Source organism: Parasteatoda tepidariorum, chromosome 5, assembly GCF_982258835.1.
Source record: "Parasteatoda tepidariorum strain Cologne lab strain chromosome 5, Ptep-v5.0, whole genome shotgun sequence".
In the NCBI taxonomy this organism is placed as follows: Eukaryota; Metazoa; Arthropoda; class Arachnida; order Araneae; family Theridiidae; genus Parasteatoda; species Parasteatoda tepidariorum.
This window is the reverse complement of record NC_141759.1, coordinates 20,496,653-20,512,075: the sequence shown is the minus strand read 5'-3', so window position 1 is coordinate 20,512,075 and position 15,423 is coordinate 20,496,653. Positions and strand designations below refer to the sequence as shown.

Here is a 15,423-nt window from a genome sequence, read left to right as displayed (position 1 = left end):
TAATCATGTGAGCTGATAAAGAGATTATATCCTTTTTACCGGATTTTTATTATTTTTTTAAAATAATTTACTTCTTCTCTTTTTTCATTATATTCTGTAATTTTTTTCCATGTTTTCTCTACATATATATATATATATATTTGAGCTACAAAATAACATTTCTGTTAATCATACTGATGAAAAAATAACTGCACAAAATGTGTGATTTTCTTTACTCTTTTTTACATGATAGTTTTTAGTATTTTCACACCTTAATAAGTGGCTAATGGCTTGTGAAAGTTTTGCACTTATTTATTCAACTATGTTCAAACAATTATTAAACGTTAATTAACACTTATCTTTAAAAAATATTCTACATAAAACATACAATCTTAACCCTCTGAGACATAGTTCCAGTATTTTCTGAACTTTGAGCTATCGGCTCTTCTACACCCTAAAACTAGTTTTCTTCAAAACATTATTCAAGAAAATAATGCATAACAGACATGAGGCAAAATTAGGAAACTTAATTACTGGTCAGTTAAAGCCTTCATAACAGTCTCCACTTTTTTAAATTATTGGTCAATTTTTAAAAAATTAAAATGTTCAGGTGATTAAAAAAATGTTTATATTAATAGTGTAAAGCATTTCTTTTGAAAGATTTTTCAAAATATGGTAAGTATTATAAGGTCGATTTCTAAATTTAAGAAAAGTTTTAAGAAACAAGTTGATATAAAATCATTTTCAGAATAATATGACAATTACATATTTATTAAAAAATAATCATAAAATGCATGAGGAGGCATTTTTGAATTGTTATAGTTCGTTCCAGTGGCAATTATTAATTATGCCCTATAACAGATAAAGTTCAACAAAATTTGTCAAGAGCTCAATGCTTGGAGGGTTAATAGGTTAAATATCATTAATGGAATGTCAACATACCTTTTGTATAGTGTCTTCAAGTGAATATAAAAGAAGGTGACATACAAAATGGCAGGGAGCAAAATGAGACAGACTGCTCGTGCTGTGAAATGTTTAATCACTTGAGTCTAAATTAAAATTTAAGCATTTTAATTAAAATGCTACAACATAAACACACAAAAAAATTAAAAAAGAAACAAATAAGATTAAAGTGGATAAAATTAAAACAATTTAAGTATCATAGAAATATACTTGTATAAAGTTGTATTGCATTAGTAACAGCATAGATTAAACTGTACAAACTGATAAAAAAAACATTTACATTTTATTCTTTACTTTGAACATAATTTATGAAGTGATAAACTAACAGCAAATTATTTAAAGATAACCAGATGAAATTATGAATCTAAAACAAACAAAAGGATCTAACATATGAGACAAAAATCACAACATCCCAGAATAAAATAACTATGTGTGTTTTTCACTAAGTAAGAAAATATTTCAGCTTCTTTCTAAATACTATTTTAAACAAAATAGTATTTTGTTAAATGCCAGATTTTTCCTACAATTAATTGATAATTAGTATTTATATTTATCCACATTAATAAATTAAAGTAATAAAAAAAGGCATTTTAGGTTTTTTTTTTCCTTAATAAGGCATTATTCATGTTTATTTTATTTATTTATCTTTTTGTAATTTATTTTTAAAATTATTTTATATATTTTTGTTAATATTTTCATTTAAAGAGATTTTACTCGTGAATTATTTATTTATTTATTTTTTGTAATTTATTTATTTTTAAAATTATTTTATAAATTTTCGTTAATATTTTCCTTTTAAGTGAATTTTACTCAAGAATGAAATTTTTTCTTCATAAATATATAAAAATTTCCCATTGCATTTGGTTATTTTAAATATCTTTCAACAACAAGGGATGATGAAGTTTTCCAAAATATAATAATTTGGCTTTGAACAACAGACAATCTTTCTGATATTCTTAAAGATTGTAACTAAAGATTAAAAAAAAATTTAATTATATTTTAAGACATTTATTAATATTTTATTTTATTCATACATTAGAAACTCATTTTTTTACCTTAAATTTATTAAATTTCTAAATAAAAAATAAAATTTATAATTTTAAAAAAAAATTAATTTAAAACATGTGTTCTAATATTTTTAAGGGCATTATTTTTCATTTTAAGGTCATTTGATAGTTTTGGTTCAGCAAAAAGCAGAATCACAACAACTTGACACATTCATGCAGGACATCATTAGGTTCTTGCACTAAAATTTTCATTTGAGAAAAAAAAATGCATTTTTATTTTGGCCTAACATTTTGGGAAACAAAATTTTCTTAGCAAAATTTTTCAAAAGGCGTCCCAGAATTGTTTTTTTCAAAAGGTTGCTTTGCTTGCATACCTGAGGGGTAAAAAGTGCTTCTGACCCTCTGCTGCATTCAACTCTGATTGCTATTATGTTGTACACTTTTTGAATTTTCATGAATAAAATTCTGAAAAAAGTTTAACTTCAAAACTAGTAAACAAAGGTAATACAAAAGCCAATCGTTTACTATGCTTCAAATGATCAGTAAAAATACTTTGCATTATGTTCAAATTTTATAGTTATATTTTTCACCTATTGAGTAATTTTGCGAATTTTTCAGCAAGAAAAATTACTTTCAATAAAAATTTAGATGTAAGTAATACAATTTAAAAAATATATAAACACAGTTTTAGTCAAACAGTTTAATCACATAAATACACAGTTTTAATCTACAAATGCAGGATTTTTTTTATAATTATAAGACACTTTTATTATTATAAATTGCTTACATACATATACCTTACATATTGCTTACATACATATAAATTGCTTACATACATATACCTTACATATTGCTTACATACATATAAATTGCTTACATACTATAATGCTTACATACATATTTATTACCATTAAAAATATCTTGAAGAAAGATGTAAGTGCTAGTGAGGTTTGTTGAGCAAAAACTAAATGAATTTTGCTATAGGGTTCATCAACATGCTAGCCTGGTTATTTCCATTTTATTTAGCAAACATTTTAGCCACAAAAAAAAAAAAAAAATTTCAACACAAATTTAAAGTTAAAAACTAGGCACTTTTTAAAAAAAAAGTAACTTAACTTTATTCTTGGTTCTACATATTTTTATTCCTGTCTTATTTAAGATTTTGTCAATACATTATCTTATGAACTAAGAATTGATTCCATATTTTTTCTACCAGAAAGATACGATTGAAACTGTTAAGAATGATACTTACGATAGGAGTGTTCAAATTTCCAAGTATGTTCCATAAATCATAAAGAGTATGAATGCCAACTAGAAGAACCACAAACAACCCAACAAACTTCACACTACAAATCAAAATTGAAAAGAAAAAAAAAATTGAAAAATTATTCATATTTTTCTACAAAAGATATATATATATTGCTAAATTAATTACACAATTATGAAATGTGTGTAATTAATTTAGCATAATGTCAAGAATAAATTTTAACAATAAATACAGATAAATACAAATAAGTATTTGATAAAAAAAAAGTTCAAGTATCAAGATTATGTGTGCCCTTTAACTTTATTTCGTTAGCAAAAAACAAATAAATTACAAATGAACAATCATTTACCTTATTGAACAAGCCATAAAAACTCCTGTCCATGATAGCCAAAACCACCAAGATGGGCTGAAGTTTCTACAAAAAACCAATATCTTATTAAGACTACCATAATAGCAACATATATAGTAATGCGAACTATATTAAAATGATGAAGGCAAAATAATGCATGTAGAAATATCGATTAAATTTTGTAGCCTAACAGTTAAAAGGATGATATACCATGGAAGAAACCCTGCATGGCGATTTCTCTTTTCCCCAACATGAAATTTTTAAAATTTAAAGTATAGAAAAGGTGAGTTCACAGAAACCTAGAGAAAACCTTGAAATCTTAAATGAAAGGAAAAAAGTTTCACATTATGAAAATGCAAACAAATTATGGCAGGGGAAGAAATGTTATAAACATTTGTTTGCATTTCCATATTCTGAAAAAAAATTTTTAGCATTTGAAGCTATGTGACTTATCTACTAAACTTTAAAATACCAATAGAAGTGAAACTGAGTTTGGAATGGAAATTTCTCCAATGACCTTTTCTCATAGAAGGACTTAACAGGAAAGATAATGAATATAATATTTTTTGTATTTTGTTGAATGTATTTGTAATTTTTTTTATATTTTACTTTGTCTTTTAACCAAATATAATAAATAACAAAAACCCAATAAATAAATAAATTAATCCTAAGATAAACCATTTATAAGTTCAATAATATATTTCAGTTTATGACAAAATAACTTTAGACATCTTTATCAGCATTACCCGTAAAGGTTATTGGAAAATATAAATTTGAAATGTTCTAAAATTTATACAAATAATTACACAACTAAAAATATCATACTTTTTAATTCTTACTTAAATTTTAATAATTAGTGTTTTCTTAATAATAAAAATTTAAATATTGAATAAATTTTAAAAACACTTGTTTTAATGAGACATCATTCTGTAAAGAGAAACAGCATTGTAAAATTTTCTAGAAAAAAATATCATAATGATAATTTGATATGATAAATAAAGTTATTTATTCTTTATATTATCAGTTAAAGAACAAACATAAATATCATTATGTGTATTTTTAAAGTCAAGATTACACTAAAATTTTAAGCTCAAACTAATAAATGAGAAAGATACAAAGCAATGTTTTTCTTAATTAAAGACAATATAGCTATTTCAATTATCAACTTATTTCATTAATTGTTTAACATTTAAAATCTATGATTATACATAATTTCCTTTGTTTGTAAGATACTTTTTCCATTCAATCCATAATGAATTTAAAAAAACAGTTATAAAACTCCTTAATTGTGTTCTGTAGATTCTTTTTGAATAAATGTTTAGTTTGTGGTAGGAAGTTGCAAACTGATCACTCAAGGCTTCACTTGACATCCCCCAAGCTGCATCTACTTAAAGGAATTTAAGAACAAAAGAAAAAAAAAAGGGAAGAGTTGCTATATATACTTTTGGGGGAAATAATTAAAGCCTGGATATTTATGACCTAAGAAATCTCTGTATGCCAGGGAAAACAATAGATTTTTTTTCCTGCCTAAAAAATCGCAATAAATTTAAAGTAAAAAATTTCCTAGAAAATTGTAATGCTCTAAATAATTAAAAAAGATGGGAAAGCAGTATCAAAGAACTACTGCTAAAAATTTTATATCAATAATATAACGAGAAAACATGGTTGCATGCTGTATTGTGACTCACAAGATAAAATGTAAAATTATAAGAAAAATCTTGCAGTGAATGGAATTAAATGACCCAAAGCTTATAAAAATAATAATAATAAAAAAAACGTAAAAAGATTTTAAAAATAATAATAATAAAGAACACTCCAATGCCAGAAAAAGATAAAAAAATAGTCGAAAAATGCAAATGTCATCAAATTCCTAGTCTTGGTTATAATTTTAAGTTAAGACTATTAATGTAGAATTCAAACAAAAATATGAGAAAAAAAATACACATAACATAAAAAGAAAGCTAATACCTGTGACTCTGTGACGCAAATTTAACCATTCCTAATACAGAACCAATAATGAAAAACATGAGAATAGGATCAAGGAGAATATATTGCGATAAAGTGATCATTCCAACATCTGAAAAATGGAAAATGAAGTTTTGTCAGAATAATATAAGATAAAAGAGAACTAAATGTGATTCCATTTCACTATTTTGTGCAGATACTATAATATTTAAAAAAAATTAACAAAAATGGTTATAAATTTCTCAACAGGAGCCTATATCATATCACAAATAGAAATAGTATAGCAAATAAAAACTCACTAATTGAAATAATAGAATAAAAACATAGTGCTTGAAAAATGTACAAATTAACTTGAATTAATGAAATATTAGATACAATACTTTAATTAAGAATATGCTACTATATTTAAAACAAAACTATTTACATATATCTGAAAGACATTAGTTGGTCAGTATGGATTTAAGTAACCAACGTATAACTTGATAAAAATTCATTTGTGACTGATCAATTTATAACAGGGTTCGGTTTTTGACGTCAAAATCTCGTTTTTGACATTACACACGAAGGACCCATTAAAAAGTGTCAATCTGACAAAAACAGTGAAAAACCTGGAGCATGTATCTTTTTTGCCATTAAGGATCTTATTATATATTAAATCATACACAATACTTGCATTAAATACTACTATAATTATTATTTATATTAAGCATCATATAAAAAAAATAGCCCAAAATTATTGAAACTATTAATTGGTTTTTCTAGAAACAGGCCCTCTTAATACTTTAAGATTTAATTATTTACTAATATTATAACTATGCAGTTTACATTACAGGTAATAACTATGAAAAGTTCATTATTATCAATTTAAATATTGATTTTAATTCTTTAAGTCACAATTTGGGTAGATTTTTTTATATTAAGTAAAATAAAAAAAGCTCGTCAATAATTGTCTACTTTTAACTTACAAAAAAGTTTTTTTTTTCCAATTCCCAATATTTGTTGTTATTACTCTATGCAGAGGAGCAGTATATGTCTGATCGTGCAAACAAGGTTTTGGAGGAAATTTAGGCAGCCCTGGGGAAAATGTTTGGTTCAAAAAATTTCAATATTATTGTTCAAAAATGTGCTGCTTTGCAAAATTTTTCTTGTTATAAAACATTACTATTTTGATATATTTTGATTTCTATTATTCTTAACACATATGCTTGTTATTGAACTGTGTAAAATTAAATTAATTTGTTTTTTTTATTATCAAAAACTTTGAACAATGTACAAACTTTACTTACCAAAAATATTTTGATAAAATACAATACTCATAAGAAGAAAAAAAAACACTAAAATTTCTAGAGAAATTTTGATCTAAAAAAAATCTTTGTTCTGAGGAAATATTAGGCTCTTGTAACACGACATCGTCAAGCTACCACAGCGCCACCACATACTAGACAGTGGATGCTCAGACTTTGAACCGAATGAACCTTCTTCTTCATTTCTCCTATTCTTAATTAATTAAACTTATGTTTGTTTGTTCGTGTGCTATATGTAAGTTAATAAAATATTTGGCACTAAGCTTTTCCTCAATTTTAAACTCCCCGAGATCTAGCTAGGGCCACACTCTGAGAATTTTCTGCACTTGTGCTTATATATATGTTAGTCTTTCCAATAAATCATGACTATAATATATTCACAGATAAAGTAAACTAATTATAATTTACATAAATTATAAATATTTGTTTAAATTAGTTTATTTTTTTTAATCACTCAATGGTTTAAATAAGCTATTAACAATATTTAGAGCAGTCATTACAATAAATCTCCTAATAACATGTTATTTTAACTTACCAAAAATTACGAAGAAGCCAGACAGAGTGGAAGCACATAGAGAATGAGTCAGTTCCCACACAATCAAAAAGCAAAATGGAACTATAGCCATTCCAAGTGTTACACAAAACTGCAATTACAATTATTTTTTTAAATGTTAAATTAAAATAATTAATCATGCATATCGTTATACATAATAATGTAATCAATATGCATATTTGGGATCAGAAATTCCTGTAAAAAAACAACCATAAAGAAAACGGCGAATATGGATCAACATAAAATATCAAATAATGACTCAAATACAGTCAATTCGCTATAACTCGAAGTACGATAACTCGAATATTACTATAACTCGATTTTTTTATGAGGTCCCGACCCTTTTATCTTCAATTTCATGTTAATTATTCTCGATTACTCGAATTTTACTCCCTTTAACTCGATTTTTTTGTGGATCTTTTAAAGCAAGAAAAAAAGCCTAGGAGCTGATATCTTGTCCCTTCCTTTGCAACACACACACAATGCCTTTCGCACTCTTCATGGAGAAGCTAAAGCTGTCCCTCTTGAAGTATGTGAACAGTGGTTAAATGAAACGTTACCAAATTTACTTCAAGGATGCAGATAAAATGATGTTTTCAATATTGATGAAATGGGCTTATTTTTTACATGTCTTCCAAATAAGACTATGTTAAGGATGAAAACTGCTCAGGGGGTAAAATGAGCAAGAAACGTTTGACTGTCCCAGTTGGAGGAAATGCGTCTGAGACAGAGAAATTGCCCTTACTTGTTTATCGGAAAATACCGAAATCCCCGATGTTTCAAGAATGTAAAAACGTATCCTTTGGATTACAACTCTAACAAAAAGTTTCGGATGACATCAGTTTTATTTGAAGACTAAGTAAGAAAATTGGATCGGAAATTCTTCGCTAAAAAAAGAAAAGTGATACTCTTTATGGATAAATGCACACCCCATAGAATTTGATAGCCCCACCTTATTTGAAAGCAGTAAACTTGCAGTTTCTCCCGCCAAACACAACAGCAAAGTAAAGTTGCAGCTGATGGACCAGGGTATCATAACGTGCTTCAAACAGTCTTATCGTAAATGGCTTGTCAGAAAAATGATCTTAAATATTGTAAGCATTTAGAAGATTTGTAATTAATAAGCATTAATTAAATGATCCGACAATATTTTGAAAGTCCAAAACCGAAACTAACGGTAAGTCGAACTTCCGATATGTCGAAGTTTTTCGTCAGTCCTATCAGATTCGAGTTATCGCGAATTCACTGTATTTAAGAAAAGAAATAGAGTAATAGACTTAAAAGTTGATACAATAAGTATAAACATTTAAGATGAAAAAATGCACACTGATACAAGTATGAGTGTCACAGGAAATCAATTTTTGAGGAGAGTAAAATTAAATTACACACTTACAATAATTCTCTAAATTTCACACACAAGAAAAAAAATATTTCTTAGATGTCTTAAATACGTGAAAATTATAAATAATTATTTTTATCTCTTTAAGTTTTTAAATTTAATTCATTTAAATTGATAATGATTCAAGAAAATTTTCTTTATCTGTTTAAAATATTGAGAAGGATTTTTAGATATTTCTAATTATTGAAGGGAACATATATCCACTGTCTCATTCCTACCAACGACATTCATGGATACAAATTTGAGAATAAAAATTTAATAATATGTAAGCAATTTACAAAAACCATATATTTATGAAAGACATGGGGAACAACTAGGAGAAATCAAAATTTTCCAAAGGTGACCTTTTTACTTCAAATTGTTTTTCCAATGTCACTTTTAAATTATAGTGTGTACTTGCTAAGTTTCAATTGTATCATAGTTTCTTGTGTTTATAATCATCTGAAATATTACTTAATCTCTTTTTAATATTTTAAAGTATAAACAATATCATTTAATTCTTTAAAAAAAAAGAAGAAATGAATTGTTAGTTTGAGTTAGAATATTTATCCTAAAAGCTTTTAGATATAATGATAATAAGCTTTCATTTTTAAAAATTATCTTTATAAAAATGTTTTAAGCTGTTACATATTTTAAAACATAATAAAATACTTTTAAACATTTGTCTTAGATAGTAATTTATAATATCCAATCTTTTAACAATTTCAAAATGCTTATTCACAAAAAAAATACTCATGCTTCTAACCAGATCAGAAAACTTAAGTCTGTATCAAAAACTGCAATGAGATAATACAATCACAATTACCTTGCAGAAATTGATAATTAATAAAACATTGGCAATTTACTTTTATGAGTAATAAATAAAAACCGTGAATTAAAAGTGACTACTAATAAAATTAGAATCACAGTTTTGGAATTCAATCCCAAAATTACCTCATAAGTGCATATAAGTAATTCAAAATATTTGCATATCCTAATTAAAACTTAGTATACCATTATGCTATCAGCAGATAATTTACATAAATGATAATTGAACGTTTAGCACAAAAGTTAAAAACAATGAATAGTTAATAACCAAATTATTACTCCATTTTTTTTTGGAATATTTGGATCTTGAATACATGAAAAAAGTAACAACTGCCAAAAGACGATTGAAATTAAGTTTGGATTGAGGATGAAATTAGCACAAACAAAGCACATCATAAGAGATAAATAAAATGAGCAATTGAATACATGTGAGCAATAAAAAATATAGTATTATTTTTATACCCATACAAAAAAACTAATTACCAAAAATTTGATTAAAAAATTCTATAGATTTGGGATGAAATCGTCACAAATAAATTACTTAGCGATGTGTCAAACATAAAAACATAATTCAAGTGCCATAGTAATAAGAGTGAGTACTAAAAATAGCTGGATTTACAAAACCATGTGGAAAAGCATAGCAATAACTACCAGAAAAGCTATTAAAAAATTCTTCCAATTTGCATGAAAATCAGTACAAATAAAGCACACATTTAATGGGCAAGTCAAGTGACGTAATTTATGTATTAAAAATATTGGGATTTTCAAAAGCTTAGCAATAACTACCGAAAAAACAATTTTAAAAAATCATTTAGATTGCGATCAAATCAATACAAATTAAGCGCACATTCAAAACAGCGGCTCTAGAGACCTTATATGTATTAAAAATATGAGGATTTTCAAAACCATGTGAAAATATGCAAAAATAACTTCAGAGAAAACAATAAAAAAATTGGATTAAGATAAATTAGCACAAATAAAACAGATCAAAAGTAATAATTTAAATGTGTGATTTGAAACTCGCAAGTAGTAATGATATCATATTAAAAATACTAGCATTTTAAGTATCACAAGAAAATTTGATAACAGCTGCCGGAAACATGAAAGAAAATTCACTTAGATTAATGAGGAAATCAACATAAATAAAGTACTTAAAAAATGGTAATAACTCTACTTCAAAATTCGTTCATCATAATAATATCATATTTCTTATGATAAGATGTTTAAAACAATGTGGAGTTCTGTAGCAAAAATTCCTGAATCGCAATGAAAAAAATCTCAAAATTGATGGAATCTGTGTAATTTGAGTTCAGTGGAGCCCCTATTATCAGAGCTTATTGGGACCACCTCGGATATCTCGGTTAATAGAAACTGTATATAAAAACCGCCTTGGTCGCAAATTTAACATCTCTTGAAATAAAAAACAACAGAACATTTTTTAAATGATAAAAATGAACATATATAAAGTTCTGTTTCACAGCTCAACAAATTTAAAATGAAAATCAATACTAATAGTAAGTTTCAAAAAGCAAATAGAAATGTTTTTAACTATTTTTAAAATTAAACTAAGAGATGCATTTTCAAAAATAACACAAATCTCAAGAAATTATTGTATTTTTAAAGATTTAATATGCATTAACTTGTTATAAAAATACAGTCCAAAAACACATTGCACCTGGTGTTCAATAGGGCTACTGGAAACAAAGCTTTGCTCGCTGCTGTTGACTTCTCAGGGTGAAATATTTCTCGGAAATTGAGTGTATTCAAGGGCAGTAGAGTTGGGCGACGAACTAAAAAGTGTGGTCTCTTTCAGGATTCATTCAGAAAAAAAAGACTTTGTTATTGGCTCTGTTAACAGAAACCTTGGTTAATCAAAGCTTAGTTAATCGAGGTTCTATTGTACTTGAGATTTAAAATTTTAACTTTTTATCTTTTGAACAGAAAAAAATTCAAATTATTTCTTTGTTACATTCAGGGGCAGACATGGGTCAAACTTCAACAGCGGTTATTAATATCGTATTTATTATGATATTATAAATTTGAACAAGCTTTTTGAAGAATAATTTAAATAACTTACAAGCCTCATTCCAATGTAATTGTGATCTTGGTATTTATCTCCAGGTTTGTTAAATGCAAATGTTCCATTGTAGCCAGTAAGTTTACCTGATAGACCAATCAACATCTACGGAAAAATATAATATCATATTGTAAAAAAAAAAAGTAGTACTATTAAAAATATTAGTACAAGGAAGACTAAATAATCTTCAAAAAATTAATTTAAAATATCCGACCATAGAATTTTACTTATAAAAGTTGTTATTAATTTCTGATTCTGAGAAGTAAATAAAGGTTTAAAAACATATAATTCATTTGCTGAAACAGAATAAAAAAAATATTATATAAAAAAATTATTAAAGAAAAAATTTATTATAGAATAAAAAAAATTATTATGCATCATCATACTAATTATACATAAAAAAAAAATATGATAATACTAGATAGTTAAAAATAGTTTATAATGAATTAAGAAAATCACAATTAAAGAATTATATGTTACAAGTTCTAAAGTTAAAAAAAATATTAGCGTTATTAACAAATTTATGATATAAAATATGAAACAGAACTTACTTTTCCCAGAGGAGGATGAACATCAAAGAAAAAAGTACGATTGATGTACCAACTACCCATCTTTCCAAAATGAGTTTCATCCCAGCTGTAAATACACAAATAAATTAATATACATACAGAATTAAAAGTATAAAATTTTTACAGCTAACAGCTTTTCTTAACTTTTCATAGAGATACATAATGTTAACAAACTTTCATTAAAAATGTAAGTTTTTATAAGCAGAAACAAATAATTTTAAAGTCATTTTCATACTAGAGTCTCTCAACTTTTTTTTTTTAATTCTACCCGAATTGTTTATCCAAGGCGCAAAAGCTTTTTTTAAACTTGCAAGAATGTTTAAAATTACTAATATTTAATGATTAAAAATATAAACATTTTCACACATAATAACGATTTTGTGTAATGTACAATTAGGTTTTTGATATTTATCATGTCAAAAACCAGTCTTGACATCAAAAATCTTACCTTGATGGTATAAGAATCAAAAACTAAAATTCCTGGCTATACCTTTAAGAAACTTAAAATCTTTGTCATAACTAATGAAACATTTAATTCAAATTGCATTAAATTTGCAACACAGCAAAAAATTTATTTCAATCTTTTTAAAATTAAAGAAAAATTACTATTAAAACTGAACAGAAAACTAGAAAGTCTATTATCTGAGGTTTTATAACAAATTAGACAAAAATAAAAAATAAAAAAATAACCAAGGAACAATCCAAACCAAAATCTCTGAACAAATCTACTATTAAATTAACACACATTTGAAGAAATTGTAAGACAGGTCACATTACATTCACTCTCGGGTTTCAGAGAAACTGAAAGCTATAAATGTCATTAAAGGTAAGATTGTAAAAAAACAACGAAACATTGAAATGCAGGGACAGTTTTCATATCAGCTTCAGTTTGAAACAACTAACATTGAGTTTTTTTTAAAGTTTCTGTACTTAAAATAATTTCCGGTTTTCCTCGAGGTGGATATGAATTATGTTGTACCTTGCAAGCTGGTCTATTTCTGTGCTGATTTTCAGTTTCATGCAGGTTACTGGCAGGTCATATGGCAAATTTTTTTTAACAGAATTTCTTCTAAAACTTAAAGTTTACTACATGGATTCCAAACGGGTATTGAGAACAAAACTATACTGTCTCGCTATGGAAAAACCTACATTGACATTTGTCTGGAATATTGGCGGTGAATATGGTTATGAGGTTTAATTATTTACAGTAAGGATGTTATTTTAATATTTAAGAGATTTATTTGTTCATCAGGAGAGAGAGAAGCTACGCTCTTTGAAATGCAACTATTTTTTGTTTCCATAGCAGCAGACAGCCTTAGTCTTTGTGCGAAGAGACGTTCCTTCTATACACAAACTATACACATTGCCCACATCCTGCATCTCTGACAAGAATTATTTTTTTCCCTCCATGGCATATTTAGCACATTGCAATAACTAATCGAAAAAATACTTTTCAAATAGAATTAAAGTGAAAGAGTGAAATAGAATCTGGGAAGATATTCGTATCGGTGCATACGTAAAAAAATCGCCAAGTTTTGGCAGCAACAGGCAGTGATCTGTAAATAGAAAATATTGCATTATTTCCTAAATTGATAAAATAATCAAATAGGATATGGCTTGCACACCGGCATTTTCTCATTACTCCTTCGAGGATGAATAACTACATGCATTACAATACATAAAAAAATAAGAATATAGATTTCTACAAGATTTAAATAATAGTAAAATGCAATACCAAACATGATCCGGCTCTTCAATTTTATAAAGGCGTGTAACGGCAGCTAGCACAGTTACAACAAAAAATAAAAGCCACCACGTTGAATCAGTTTTTTCTTTATTAGCCATAGTCAAACAATATTAAACACCATATTCTCAATATTTCTTGTATAAAGAAATCATAATAATAAATACTCAATGCATTATATTGGAGAAAATAACAACAAGGTTTTACTCTGATTTCAAATGAAATCAATCATCGAGTATACGTGGGTAACTCGAATTCTTTAAAAAGACTATAAATAAATAAATGAAAAGTAAGTTACTTGACCGGTCTCAAAAAACAAAACCTGTCAAGTCCTCTCAACCATGCGGCGCATGCGTAATAATTGCTTTATTTCTTTTTAACGTTACTCAATTCTAGGTAGTTTCCGACTTCTTTTTTTTGTCTTATTCAGAACTGTTGGTAAGCGTTATGTTGCTTATTCGCCAAAATCACTATTTTTCCTCCGTTAGATCCGTTAGTTATTGTTATTGCTTCGGCAGATCCGAAGGCGAGTTTAGAGCTCCAAGGCCTTCGCGATCGAATACGCCATCTAAACGATTACAAATCCAAAACCTTTGGAAGATCTAATATGGTTAATCAACTAATTATACCATAATGGTGACCTCTGGACGTGATAAGAACTTGCCAACATAGATGGATGGTTCACATTAAACAGTTGATTTGCTTAAAAAATATATTGTTCAAAGAAAAGAAAAAATAAAGCGAAAAAAATATAATGCGGTGAAGTATATAAAGTCTCCCGGTAATAAGCAATATTGAAGAAAAAAAAATTTAGTGAAATGCTATAAAAAACAAAAACAAAAATGAAGGAAACAAATAATGAGCGAAATGCTATGAAGAAAAAAATATATAATGAGCGAAAATAATAAATAAATAAATAGACAGCATGAATCAACTAGTGGTATTCGTTCATCGAATTCTATCACAGATAAAATTCTGGAAGAGGTAGTGTTACGTAACTACCACTACAAATATTAAATACCAAATCATTAGTATATAAAAAGTGTTAACTTGATCTATCATGAGGTGCCTTTTGATAGATGAAGGTTGACATAGTCGATAATTAATTCCCCTCACTACTATATATTCCCATTCCACGATATTTTTTTGTATTTAAGTGTCAAAAATATTTTCTAAAATCTCCGCGACGCTTTCTTCTAGAACAATGTTTAATGCAGATTTCAGTAACATCTTTCTAACTTAAGAGTTTTTAATCTATATTTGAAAATCAAGACAGAAGTTAACGTACTTCCTTATTCCATTTGAAAGTGAAATAATGTAAAAGCTACCACTAGAAAAAGTTTTCTCAAATAGCGTAGAAAGTTGGCACTCCGCTTAATGTATAACTATTAAACACAACAACAAATCAGTTACAATCAATACGAATAAAATTGACACAAT

General features: G+C 26.6%; 1 protein-coding gene across 1 annotated transcript in view; it reads right to left on the bottom strand.

Moving 5' to 3' along the window:
* tw (Protein O-mannosyl-transferase 2) overlaps positions 1-14,329 on the bottom strand; it is a 30,717-nt gene extending 16,388 nt beyond the window's left edge. The window contains exons 1-8 of the mRNA XM_087163502.1: positions 13,975-14,329; positions 12,222-12,306; positions 11,671-11,775; positions 7,370-7,478; positions 5,534-5,642; positions 3,566-3,631; positions 3,202-3,295; positions 922-1,028 (exon numbers count right to left, since the gene is read on the bottom strand). Coding sequence (XP_087019628.1) covers positions 922-1,028; positions 3,202-3,295; positions 3,566-3,631; positions 5,534-5,642; positions 7,370-7,478; positions 11,671-11,775; positions 12,222-12,306; positions 13,975-14,084 — 785 coding nt within the window. The 5' untranslated portion in view covers positions 14,085-14,329. The remainder of the gene's footprint in view (positions 1-921; positions 1,029-3,201; positions 3,296-3,565; positions 3,632-5,533; positions 5,643-7,369; positions 7,479-11,670; positions 11,776-12,221; positions 12,307-13,974) is intronic.
* Between the last annotated feature and the right edge of the window lie 1,094 nt (positions 14,330-15,423).